Source organism: Ictalurus punctatus, chromosome 17 (assembly GCF_001660625.3).
Source record: "Ictalurus punctatus breed USDA103 chromosome 17, Coco_2.0, whole genome shotgun sequence".
In the NCBI taxonomy this organism is placed as follows: domain Eukaryota; kingdom Metazoa; phylum Chordata; class Actinopteri; order Siluriformes; family Ictaluridae; genus Ictalurus; species Ictalurus punctatus.
The window spans coordinates 20,371,717-20,385,704 of NC_030432.2; the positions used below are offsets into that span (position 1 = coordinate 20,371,717).

At 37.7% G+C, this 13,988-nt stretch overlaps 1 protein-coding gene across 2 annotated transcripts in view; it reads right to left on the bottom strand.

The window, feature by feature from the left end:
- pkn2a (protein kinase N2a) overlaps window positions 1-3,870 on the bottom strand; it is a 41,332-nt gene extending 37,462 nt beyond the window's left edge. The window contains exon 1 of one of the 2 annotated variants that reach the window (XM_053687341.1): window positions 3,338-3,870. In XM_053687341.1, the coding sequence (XP_053543316.1) occupies window positions 3,338-3,424 (87 nt within the window). In that variant the 5' untranslated portion in view covers window positions 3,425-3,870. Of the gene's footprint in view, window positions 1-3,279 lie in introns of both variants that reach the window. The other variant, XM_053687343.1, reaches the window with a different exon arrangement.
- Between the last annotated feature and the right edge of the window lie 10,118 nt (window positions 3,871-13,988).

Sequence of the window (13,988 nt, forward strand, 5' to 3'; positions counted from 1 at the left end):
CACAACGCAGAAATTCAGCAGCGCTGTTGTGTAATAATCTTTCTTTATATCAGGGGTGTCCAATCTTTTCCAGAAAGGGGCGGTGTGGGTGCAGGTTTTCATTCTAACCAAGCAGAGGCCACACCTGAGGCTACTGAAAGCTGGGATCAACTGATTAAACAGGTGGAATCAGGTGTGCCTCCTGCTTGATAGGAACAAAAACCTGTAACCACACCTTTTGCGGATAAAACTGGACATCCCTGATATATATAAAGCACCTGTTTGTAGCTGCTGTAAAATAAGAGATTGGAACAGGAACTATCTTTTTTCACAGGTGCTCCAAAAACATTAAATGTAACAATAAACAGATAAATGTGCTGTTCTTTAATAAGGCAAATTGAAATCGTTGGCTAATTTGTGTGGTATAAGGGGATTAAAACACCTCAGGACGCGTTGTTTAAGAAAATAATCAACAACCACCATCATACCAACACTTAGAAATTCTCTTAACATAGACCTGAACCCCGACCCCTTTGTGGACCTCTTTGGCATCTCCTTGAGACCTGACTTGACTGCCTCAGTTCTAGCTCGGTGAGCCATTCTTCTTAAATGGAAACATTTCTCCCCCATCACATGATAGGTGGATCCAGGAAATGAAGAAGTTACAATGCTCGCTTTCAGGATCCCTTAAATCTTTTCACTAGACCTGGAAGCCTTAGACTTCATCAAAGGATTGCCCTGCTCTCCTGATACTAGTGGTGATGCACTATAATTGCCTTCTAATGATACCTAATGGAAAGATTCCTTTTGGAGAGAGGAATGACTCTGTGTTCCTGTTGTTGTTTTTTCTCTTTCTTCTCCTTTCCCTATCTTGAAGATAGGGTGTGGGTAATTGGTTCTGTAATTATTTGTGCGCAGGTTTAAATTGAGACAGTCTGCTGTTGACCATTACTTTTCATGGAATGTAATGTACCATTACTTTTCATGGAATGTACCATTATGCACCGTCTTGTTAAATGCTAATTAAAAAAAGATGAGGATTAAATAAAGATTAAAGATTCCTTAAATAACGTCTTATTAAGGACTCATGGAGGATTTTTGCCAGTTGTTGGCTACATCAGTGCAAATGCACCGATGTGAGAACACTATATATTTTTTCTCACACACCAGTTTGGTCCCCCAAAGTAAGCATGGTTTATTTTCTATGTCAGAAACGCTTACACGTTTGTTTACATCCTGTTCTCACTGTTTAGTATGTGATCAACAAGTTACAGGAAAATTACAATATTTTTCTTCAAAAATATTTTTCTCGGTCCCCCCCTTAAGATTTGTAATATTTCAAATAAAAACAAGACCTGAGATCTGCTTTCTACATAAAAACCCCCAGTAAAAGAAAAAACTAGTAACTATTCATAGTAACTATACTATTACTATGTGACTACACGACTATACTGTTACTATACTGTCACTATGTGACTATACTGTCACTATGTGACTATACTGTTACTATGTTGCTATACTTTTACTATGTTATTATACTGTTACTATGTAACTATACTGTTACTATGTTACTATACTGTTACTATGCTTAAAAAGATACAACTGATTTTTGTAGGGTTTTTTTTCTTCTTTAGAATGGAGAACCTACTAAAGACTTACGTAGGACATAAAACAGAGCATTGGAAATACATTTAGACACTGGGAATACAACAAAATATTCTCAAAGATTTTCAGATTACTTTCCCAAACAACAATGTTGGAGGTTTAATTTAAGTACACTAAGTTTATCCATGTGCAAGGGAGAACATCCTTATCATAAAGTTAAAGCAGATAAAGATTTTGGGGATAATTGAGTACGTATTTGGTGACAGATTTCTCTAATGAGACAGTTAAGGTGTCGGTGCAATGTGTATACATGGATTAACAAGAGCCCAAGTCACAGTGAGATCATCCTAAAGTGTGTCCAGTAGATTAGTGAGGATGTATGGAGTCTGTATGCGAGCCTCAGCATGATAGCATCCATACATACGGGGGTTTTTATGTAGTTAGGATTGTAAACAATTGGTGAGAGATAAGATTAATTACTGTAAGATGATATGAAGTAAAAGAAAGAAATTTTAGCCAAAATCATGATGTTTAGGGCTTCTTTCATCTGAATAAACTGTTAAACGTTACGCCTGTACTCAACCGACACCCAGAATTCCTGGGATAGGCTCGAGAAGCAGCATGACCCTGACCAGGATACACTGGTTTCTGGAGATAAATGAAGGAATAACATGATCTCCTCTGTTAAATTATCAATGTTTATTTATTTATTTATCAATGTGCCACTAGGATATTAAAAACAAGTGCATTTATTTTATCCAGCTTCCCCCTAGTGGTCATTATTAGTACCGACAATAAAGTGCAATCCATACAGTTAGTTAAACACGTAAAAAAAAAAAAAAAAATGAAAACACATTTTAATTTTGATGTAAACTTGTAAAATTACCTCTCTCTCTCTCTCTCTCTCTCTCTCTCTCTCTCTCTTTTTACAGGCTGTCAAAAGATTTTAGTTTAGCAAAAGAAAAAAAAAATGAAGAGGGGTTACAATTATTATGGTGTGTGTGTGTGTGTGTGTGTGTGTGTGTGGCAACTGGCTTCAATTCATATTTCATCATTTGTATATTTATTTTCCCCAGGACCCAAAGTTAACTTATAGAATATAAATACAAAGCCATTTTTTGTTCGTTTTAATTTGTAGTTAAAAAATGAGCCAAACACATACACTGCCAGTCAAAAGATTTGGGTCACTCAGAAATACCCTTGGTTTTGAAAGAAAAGCACCCCATTTCAATTAAAATAACATAAAATTGATCAGAAATACAGTCTAGACATTGTTAATGTTGTAAATGACCAATCAACCATCACTCCTGTGTTCCAGTAGCACATTGTGATATCTAATCCAGGTTTATCATGTTAAAAGGCTAATTAATCATTAGAAAACTCCTTTGCAATTGCGTTAGGATAGAAAGATAAGATTTAGAGAAACAGACGTCTCACAGGTCCTCAACTGGCAGCTTCATTGAATGGTACCTGCAAAGCACTAGTAAAGAGGTGACTGCAGGATGCTGACCTTCTAGGCAGAGTTGCAAAGAAAATGCCATATCTGACATTGGCCAATAAAAGGAAGAGATTAAGATCAAAGAACACAGACATTGGACAGAGGATGACTGGAAAACAGTGTTATGGATAGATGAATCTAAGTTTGAGGTGTTTGGAACACAAAGAAGGACATTTGTGAGAAAAATTTAAATATACCAGAAGAGTGCTTGATGCCATTTGTCAAGCATGGTGGTGGAAAGGTGATGTTAGTTACCATCCTCAGTAATCTCAGTGATCTTTCATCCTCAGCAGCAGCATGTGACTTCCAAATTGATGAGAACTCCAACCATAAGTAGGGCATCAGGACAGATTGGGCAGGTCTGGAGAGCAGAAGGGGTCACGATTGCAGGTATCTCAGGAGTAACATGTGTAGCTCGACAGAGAGAGAGAGGGAAAGAGGGGGAGAGATTACTGGGTATGCTTATTGCCCCGTAATGGTTAAGGAAATCGTATTTTGTGTGTGAGTGCAATCAGGGACTCAGGCAAGACTTTGACCTATGACCGCATAACTAAACTATGACTGCATAACTAAAAGGGTAACATGCACGAGTGCTCCCTGGGACATAAGGCGGCCAGCCACTCCATCAACAGAACTAGGTGAATGCATTAAAGGGGGGGCGGGATCCAAACATCCCAGTTCACCACAACATAGTGCATTTGGATTTACATGTGTAAGTCCTACAAATTAAAAAAATATAGAAATTTGATTATTTCTCTCTCTCTTTTTTTTTTAGAATATATTTTTTTAGCTAAATTAAAAAACAAAAATACATTAAAATAAAAAAATAAAAACTGAGTTTTAAAAATCTATTTGTTGTAGTTGGTGGCAATAATAGACTATCATATTGCATTTGGTTTTACACGTGTAGCTCATACAGTCAAAAAGTTATTGGATTTTTATTTTTTTAATTTTTAAAAAAATAAATTAATAAAAAATTAAACAGTTTTTAGAAATCTAATTGATGTAGTTGGTAGTAATAATAGACTATCATATTGCATTTGATTTACTTGTGTAACTAATACAGTCAAAAAGGTTTTGCAAAATAAAAAAGCAAAATAAAAATATTGTTTTTTAATTTTAAAATTATAATAAAAGAAAAATGAGATAAAATTAAAAACTGAGATTTCAAATTCTATTTGCTGTACTTGATGGCAATAATAAACTGTATCATAGTACATTTGGTTTTACATGTGTAACCTAAGCAGTGCTACTGCATTTTAATTATTCTTTTTATTTCTTTTTTTTTTTAAACAAAAAACTCTTGATTATTTTCAAAATAGAGTTGTCTTTGATAAGAAGATCTGGAATATAATATGATGTGAATGATAAAAAATAAATTTCATTTCTATTTGTTTACAGACAATATTTTAGCAATAAAAACAGCGTTTTGCTGTAGTTGCTGATTAACCCTGACTTTTATATGGCACGATAAGTTTATATGTGTAATAAAAATGTATATCATTAATAATATAAATAAAATATACGCTATAAAAAATAAACAAATACTGCATCCATATTGTATCCTAACACTGCAATACGTTAGATATCCTGTGAAATAGACGACTATAATCTTGGTAGAATCTTACACAGATGCCCAGGTCAAGCACTTTTTAGACGGCCCCTTACTGACTCCGTTACTATAAAGCGCTGAATGACCTGCGTTTCCGAAAGATTGGCTTCCGCGGGCTTTAACGGGAGAAAATTAACAATATATTCAGTTATACTTGGTTCTATGTCCACTACAGAGTAAGACAATACACATTTCGTCCTTTGTGTGTTTATTTCTGTCCCCGAACTGCAGGTAAAGCTGACCAGTGACAGAGCGCATGAATGCTGCAGCAATAACCGGCACCTACTTCCGGTTACAGATTTTAAACTAAAAGTGACGGTTACACTGGGATTTTTTTTAATGACAGCTCATGACATCTCTCTTTGCAAAAGTTTGTACACCTTTACATGAAAAGAACAAAGAAATGTATAATCTATAAAAATGTTACGGAACTGGACTGGAGGCGGACGCAGGTGCAGATCAAATCTTTATTAATATTAAATCTTTATTAATGTCAAACAAACAAAACACAGGGAGCGCGGTCTATACTGACTTTACTTGAACACTGGATATGAAGCTACGACCGCTAGCATGCTACAACGTTAACACATATCGTTGCACTCGTTAGCCATAACTAACGTTACAGACTATACAAACTATAATATTGCGCGAAGTGCGCAGTCACACGAGGGGTTTAAATAGCAAACATAATCAAACTAAAGCATGGACACCTGGGGCAAATTAAAGACATACTTAACCAATGCTCAAGCAGGAAGTGAGCGAACCAAAACAAAGTCACGTGTCCAGTCAGAAGCCGTGCCGCAGTGCCATCTGCTGGCCGTGGCGTAACAAAAACAGTAATCTATCATTATCACGTCTAACAAAAATCATTAAACAGCGTGTGTTAAGATAATAGCAGTGACACAAACTAATAAATTATATTAATGAACAGTTTAGATCTTAGTTTCTGGATTGTCTGCTTTAAATTTGTTGCCTTTGAACCTCAGTCTGTCTGTCTATCTATCTATCTATCTATCTGGAATATCTGTAACTAAGCAGTGCTCATCACATGGCCAATTCCGTGTCTACTATGAAGCTTGGTGGTGGTAACCATAACAAGATTAGGGATACAGGATATGTGTACTTAAATTTAGCATACATTTTGTTAGAGGTAATCTAAAAATCATTGACAAAGTTAATATGGGATGTGGGGTCACAACACAGGCAGGTAACATCAAACAAGGACAATCTACAATATAATCTAGGAGAACAATGAAGAACACAAGACAGGGTGCAGAAAAGACATGACTCAAAATAAAATGCTCTGGTGGGATTCATGACAGGATCATGCTGTGGGGATGTTTTCCAGCAGCAGGGACTCTGAGACTGAGATTGAGGAGAAGATAAACAGGTCAAAGTTAAGCGATATGCTTGAGAAAAAATGCTCAAAAGCACCCAGGACCTCAGATTGGAGTGCATTTTTACCTTCCAACATGAGAATGACCCAAAACACAATCAATACAATGTGCTGATATACAGTAAGTGTGTGAATGTTCTTGAGTGGCCTAGCCAGAGCCTGGATATGAATCCAAATAAACATCTCTGGTGAGACCTGAAAACAGCAGTACAGTGACACTTCCAAACCCACATGACAGATGTTAAAAGGCACTGCAGACATCAAACAGAGAAGATCCTTTAATCCAGGTGTACCAAGCTTGTAGCATCACACCTCCAATAACATAATGTACTGAGTAAAGGGTCTGAATACTGAAAATGTGATATTTCAGTGATTATGTAAAACTACATTCAAATACACAACAAAATCAAATCAGATTTCATTGAATTGGTCAGTTTAAATCAGAAAGAATCTCCCACTGTAAGGCTAGACTTTTCCTTAAAAGCCTAAACTCTCTCTTTAAAGCCACGCCCACTCTGTCTGTCTGCCCATTCCCTCACACCCACTCTGCCTGTCGCTCTATAACACACACAGAACTAGGAAGTTAATTTCAGAGAAAACGAAACTTAGAAAACTTTGAGCCTCTCTCTCTCTCTCTCTCTCTCTCTCTCTCTCTCTCTCTCTCTCTCTCTCTCTCTCTGTGTGTGTGTGAGTGCACTAAAATGGCAGAAGCCAGTATTTCAGTAGCTTAAGATCAGTTCAGCTGCCCAGTGTGTCTGGATCTCCTGAAGGATCCTGTAACTACTCCCTGTGGACACAGTTACTGTAAGGTGTGTATTAATGTCTGCTGGGATCAGGAGGATCTGAAGGGTGTCTACAGCTGCCCACAGTGTAGAGAGACTTTCACTCCAAGGCCTGTTCTACGCAAGAACAACATGCTGGCTGAAGTGGTGGAGAAACTGAAGAAGACTGAAGTCCAAACTGTTTCTCCTGCTCACTGTTACGCTGGACCTGGAGATGTGGAGTGTGATTCCTGCATCGGGAGAAAACGTAAAGCCATTCATTCCTGTCTGGTGTGTCAGGCCTCCTATTGTGAAGATCATCTTAAACCTCACTCTCAGGCTCCTGCCTTTAAGAAGCACAAGTTAGTTGAACCCTGTGCAGAGCTCCAGGAGAAGATCTGCTCTCAGCACAACAAACCGATCGAGATCTACTGTCGTACTGAACAAAGCTTCATCTGTTACTTGTGTACGTTGGATGAACATAAAGGTCATGATACGGTTGCAGCTAAAGCAGAAAGAACTGAAAAACAGGTGAGAACTGGACATCATTATTCCCCAAACAACCTTCTTACAGCATTTTACAGCTAAAGTGCACACATGAGTGTGTTAAAGCTCTGTAAGTGGGATATCACAGTGTTGAGGGTTATGTTATTTAAACATTTCATTTTAGCAGAATTGTTTTATTTTAGGTTTGTTAGTTACTGACCCATGTTAATTTAGACTTGTTTATGTCTTGATCATATTTACACACACACACACACACACACTATATATATATATATATATATATATATATATATATATATATATATATATATATATATATACACACACACACACACACACACACACACACACACACACACACACACTGTATAATAGCACTGGAATGTGTAAACCATGTTTAAGATCTCATTTGTGAGTACAGACTACACCCCCAACTGAATATAATAATAATAATATAATATAATATTAATAATAATAATAATTAATAATAATATGAATATAATAATAAATGATTGTGGAACTGAGTCCTGGGCCTCTTCTGCAATAACCCGGCCCCAAAGAACTGCAAATCGACACATCTTTTCTAAGACCCCATACAGCTGTCCTGTCTGCATGTAGCTGTCCTGATCAGGGTTGAAGTGGATCCAGAGCCTATCCTGGTAACAGCGGGGTCAAGATGGGAAAATTCACTCTGGATGGGATGCCAGTTCATCGCAGTGCAACATACACACACATTCACACACTCGTTCACACTTAGGGGAAATTTAGCCTAGCCAGTCCACCTACAATCCCCATTGAAACTACTGGAACAGCGAGGCCAATTCAGTAGTTTGTACTGTACAGCAAAGACATGTGGGTTTGAGATCAAAAGATGGAGATGAAGCGATTATTTCCATTTATGAGGAAATAAAAACACAGCTTTTATTTCCTGGTATTTATATCTTGATGTGTTAAACAACATAAAACATAGAACCTTTTGTATCAGACCACCAAATAGGTGAGCAAAAGTATAGGAACAGATAAGCCTTGAAGTAAATTTAAGTAAATAACATTTAATATTTGTTTGCATTTCTCTTGCTTGCAATAACTGTATCAAGCCGGTGACTCACTGACATCACCAAACTGTTGGTTTCTTCTTTTGTGTTGCTTTTCCAGGCTTTAACCACAGCTTCTTTCAGTAGTTGTTTGTTTCGGGGGGTTTTCTCCCTTCAGTCTCCTCTTCAGGAGGTGAAATGCTGCTCAGTTGGGTTAAGATCTGGTGATTGACTTGACCAGTCTAAAACCTTTTACCTTTCCCCCCTGATGAAGTCCTTTGTTGAGTCGGCAGTGTATTTTGAATCATTGTCTTGCTGCATGATAAAGTTTCTCCTGATTCATTTGGATGCATTTCTCTGTAAATTGTCAGACAGTCTGCTGCTACCACCATGAGTTCCATCATCAATAAAGATTAGTGATCCTGTTCCAGAAGCAGCCATGCAAGCCCAGGCCATAATACTACCTCCACCATGTTTCACAGATGAGCTTGCATGTTTTGGATCATGAGCAGATCCTTTCTTTCTTCACACTTTGGCCTTTCAATCACTTTGATAATGGTTAATCTTGGTGCCAGAACTTTTGTGACTCATCTCAGTATTTATTTGTGATTTCCAATCTGGCTTTCTGATTCTTACTGCTGATGAATGGTTTGCATTTTGTGGTGTGGCCTCTATATTTCTGCTCTCAAAGTCTTCGAACGGTGGATTCTGATACCTTCACACCTGCCCTGTGGAGGTTGTTGGTGATGTCACTGACTTTTGTTTTGGTGTTTTCGTTCCCAGCTCTCACAATATTTCTGTCATCAACTGTTGTTTTCCTTGGCTGACCTATTTGGTGCCTGTTGCTCAGTACACCAGTGGTTTCAAAGTGTTGTTCCAAAGTGTTGTATTGGCCATGCCCAATGCTTGTGCAATGCCTCTGATCAATTTTCGCTCTTTTCTCAGCTTCAAAATGGCTTGCTTTTCTCCCATAGACAGCTCTCCGATCTTCATGTTGGTTTATCCTTTTTAACAACAAATGCAGTCTTCACAGGTGAAACTGAAGGCTAAAACCAAGAGTAGATGTTCAGCTATTTATTGTTTAAACAATCAATCTAACAGGACACACCGGGTAACAAGAAACTGTCAGTCTCATGGTCTGATACAAAATGTGCTATGTTCTATGTCGTTTAGCACATTCTACATATACAGCACCCTCCACTAATTTTGGCACTCTCGTTAATTATGAGCAAAGAAGGCTGTGAAAAATTGTCTTTATTGTTTAAACTTTTAATCTTTTGTTTAAAAAATTCACAAAAATGCTCTGCTCTCATGAATATCAAACAATTGCAAACACAACACAAGTTTATTCAAAAATGTTAAACATAGGTGTGCAACAATTATTGGCACCCCTATGAATTTATATGAGAAAAATATATTTGAAGTATATTCCCATTAATATTTTTTATTTTATTTTTTAGTACACCTGGGTGACTAGGAACAGGAAATTGTTCAAACATGACTTCCTATTTCACAGGGGTACAAATATGAGGTAACACACAGGCCAAATTCCCTGTCATTCATAACAATGGGTAAGACCAAGGAAAATAGCTGTGATGTGCAGCAAAAGGTTGTTGAGCTTCACAAAATGAGAAGTGATTAAAAGAAAATAGCACAAGCATTGAAAATGGCCATTTCCACTATCAGGGCAATAATTAAGAAGTTCCAGTCAACTGGAAATGTTCTGAAGGTGGTTTTGGCACACAAAGGTAGCCATATGGAAAAGTACCTCATGCCCACGGTTAAATATAGTGATGGCTCTTTAATGTTTTGGCACTGTTTTTCTGCCAGAGGACCTGGACATTTTGTTAGGATGTACTCTATCAAATATCAACAGATATTAGTTTAGTTAGTTTAGTTTATTGATTTATAAAGCACATTTAAAACAACAGATATTGAAAACAAAGTGCTGTACAAGAAATATAAAAAAGACAAATTAAAAGATTAAACAAAAACCAAAAAAAAGAACAATGAAAAATTTGCACTCTCAAATAAAACATAAAGAATACAAATAAATCTTTAAATGGATTTAAACACAGCAACAGAAGGGGAAGATCTAATGTGGAGAGGAAGACTATTCCAAAGCCTAGGAGCAGCCACGGAGAAAGCCCGGTCACCTGTAGCCTTAAAACGTGAACAAAGAACTGAGAGCAGAAATTGACTGGATGATCGAAGGGCTCTTGAAGCAGTGTAGGGGGTGAGAAGATCACAAATTTACTGTGGAGCAAGTCCATGCAAAGATTTAAAAACAAAAGGCAAAATTTAAAATCAAAACAGAACTTGACCAGTAACCAGTGAACATTTTGTACCAATAACATTTTGTACCACTTGCAAATGATCAATAGTTGTTCTAGGCAAATCCAGATAGAGTGAATTACAATAGTAGGCAATAGTCCAACCTAGATGTTATAAACGCATGAATAACAGTTTCGAGGTCCTTCTTGGAGAGCATCATTTTGATTTTAGCAATAGATCTTAACTGAAAGAAACTGCTTTTTACCACAGCACTAATCTGCTTATCACAGCACAGTGTGGAGTCAAAAATGACACCAAGAGAGCAGCGGCAGACTGGGTCTAATGTCCTGCAAAATCAACACAAAAATGGTTTACTGACCACAAAATCAAGGTCCTGCCATGACCATCCCAGTCCCCTGACTTGAAACCCATAGAAAACCTGTGGGGTGAACTGAAGAGGAGAGTCCACCAGCGTGGGCCTCGAAATCTGAAGGATCTGCACAGATTCTGTATGGAGGAACGGTCTCAGATCCCTTACCATGTATTCTCCAACCTCATCAGACATTACAGGAGAAGACTCAGAGCTGTTATCTTGGCAAAGGAAGGTAGCACAAAGTATTGACTAAAATTGTTGCACAGATTTATTTTTAACAAGCTTTATTTTTAACAAAAGATCAAAAGGTTAAATGATAAAGACAATTTCTCACAGCATTCTTTGCTCATATTTACAGAGGGTGCCAATATTAGTGGAGGGCACTGTAGATTCATTCTAAACTTGGTGATAACTTGGGAGTCACCTTTCTTTCACATTGTATTTCTGTGCTAAAATTATGGATTGTTTAAAATGTTCTTGGTCTTAACAGTAATGAGACTGAAGTAATGCTCATTGGCCTCAGCAGCTTCGTAAAACTGGCTCTTTAACCTTAACCTCGGATGGCTCCAGGACAAGTGGAGTACATACAAGACTTTTAACACATTAGACCCCAAAACATGATCTCCGTTCCTCCAATTCTGGTCTCTTAACTGTCCCTCAGACTCGTTTACATACTATGGGGGATGAGGCATTTTCTTCTTACGCTCCAAACCAGTGGAACTCGCTCCCATCCGATCTTCGAGAAGCCCAGTCTTTTAGTCTATTTAAATCTTCTCTCCAAAATTATTTCTTTAGGATTGCTTTTACTTGATGACTTAGTTTTTTCTTATTAAACTATTATTATTACTGTTATTGTTAACAGTAACGCGCCTTGAGAGGCCTTTCAAAGGCACTATATAAAATAAAGTTTATTGTTATTATTATTGGTGAAAAAAATATGAACAAGAATTACTTTGTTTTGGGTCTCTTTATTTTAGTTAGTTCTAGAAGCAGTATGTCTAGTTTTCATTTGAAATGTATTTTATTTCCTTTTTTTGTAGAGCATGATTAAATATATTTAAATGTATTTAATTTGGTCTCAGAATGAGGTAAAGGAAGAGCAGATGAAATCCCAGCAGAGGATCCAGGAGAAGCAGAAGAAAGTGCAGGAGCTGAAACAGACTTTGGACATTATTAAGGTGAGGAGTGAAAACACACACACACACACACACACACACACACACACACACACACACACACACACACACACACACACACACAAATTGGATGTCTAAAGGGAGTCTCTTTATACTCTTTATAAAGGAGAATCTGTCTGTGTGTGTGTGTATATATATGTGTGTGTGTGTAACAGTTGCGTTCACAGGCAGCAGTAGATGAGAGTGAGAAGATCTTTACTGAACTGATCAGCTCCATGGAGAAAAAGCGCTCGGAGGTGAAGGAGTTGATCAGAGCTCAGGAGAAAGCTGACCTGAGTCGAGCTGAACGACTCCTGAAGCAACTGGAGCAGGAGATTGCTGATCTTAAGAGGAGAATCACTGAGCTGGAGCAGCTTTCACACACACACGATCACATCCACTTCTTCCAGGTAACACTCTGAGATCACAAGTGTGTGTTTGGTCTGATTCAGTCTGAGATTCATTCGTTCCTCTCCTACACTTTTCTCCTTCTCTATTATGTGTTTCCTCTCTGTAGCGTTTCCTGTCTCTCTGTGTTTCTCCTGGATCTGAGAACTCGCCCAGCTTCACTGTCAATCAACATCTCTCATTTGATGGAGTGAAGAAATCTCTCTCAGATCTGAAAAAACGAGTCGAGGAAATCTGTGAGGAGGAATTCAACAAAATCCGTCCACAAGGTAAACAAGCAAACATTTGTCATAACAAATATTATGAAGATTAGATAAGAACTGAGGCCTTAATTCCTACATAAAGTCCATGAGAAAATAAAAGACACATATTGTCAGAGCTTCACCTGGGAAAAGTGTTTGCTTGTTCTCATGGTTTAAGGTTTTGAGGTGTCGCTGTTTCTTACATTCAAATGCCCCAGTGTTGGGACATTTTTGACCAATGGAGAACTCCATGGAGATGTGTCTGACTAGGAGCAATGAAGTCTAATCTAATCTAATTTCAATTACATCTAATTTTTCATTTTCATGCTTTAAACTGTTTCCACGTCATTTTTCCGTCTCCATTTTGTCTCTGTGTCTCCACAGCTGCAGCAGTTCAGATGATTTTACTCTCAGAACCAAAGAGCAAAGAAGATTTTCTGCAGTGTAGGTTTAACACAAACACACACACACACACACACACACACACACACACAAAGTGAGAGTTTGTGACAGTGTGTGAGAATAAAGCAGATGTTTACTCTCTGTAACACACATCCAGACATTTACTCACACACAGTAATGGACAAACACTTAGAAACACACACACGACATTCATGCAATACACTGTGTGTGATAGAAAAACACATATTTACTTAAACACACACACACACACACACACACACACACACACACACACACACACACACACAGACATTGTGTGTAAGAAAAACAGATTTACTCACACAGACACACACACACACAGATTCATACACTGTGTGTAATACACACACAAACACTTAGTGAAACACACACACAAAACACTTAGACACATTTCCTAGAAAAACACATTTCCTCTTGCAAACACACACACACACACACACACACACACACACACACATTATAAATCCTGTGATTAATATCTAACCTGTGGACATTTTATTGTTTTAGATTTCTGTTATCTGACTCTGGATCCCAACACGGCACATCATCAACTCATTCTGTCTGAGAAGAACAGAGCGGTGACACACAGCAGGACAGATCAGCCATACTCTGATCAACCGGAGAGATTTGACACCTGGTCTCAGGTGTTGTGTAAGGAGAGTGTGTGTGGACGCTGTTACTGG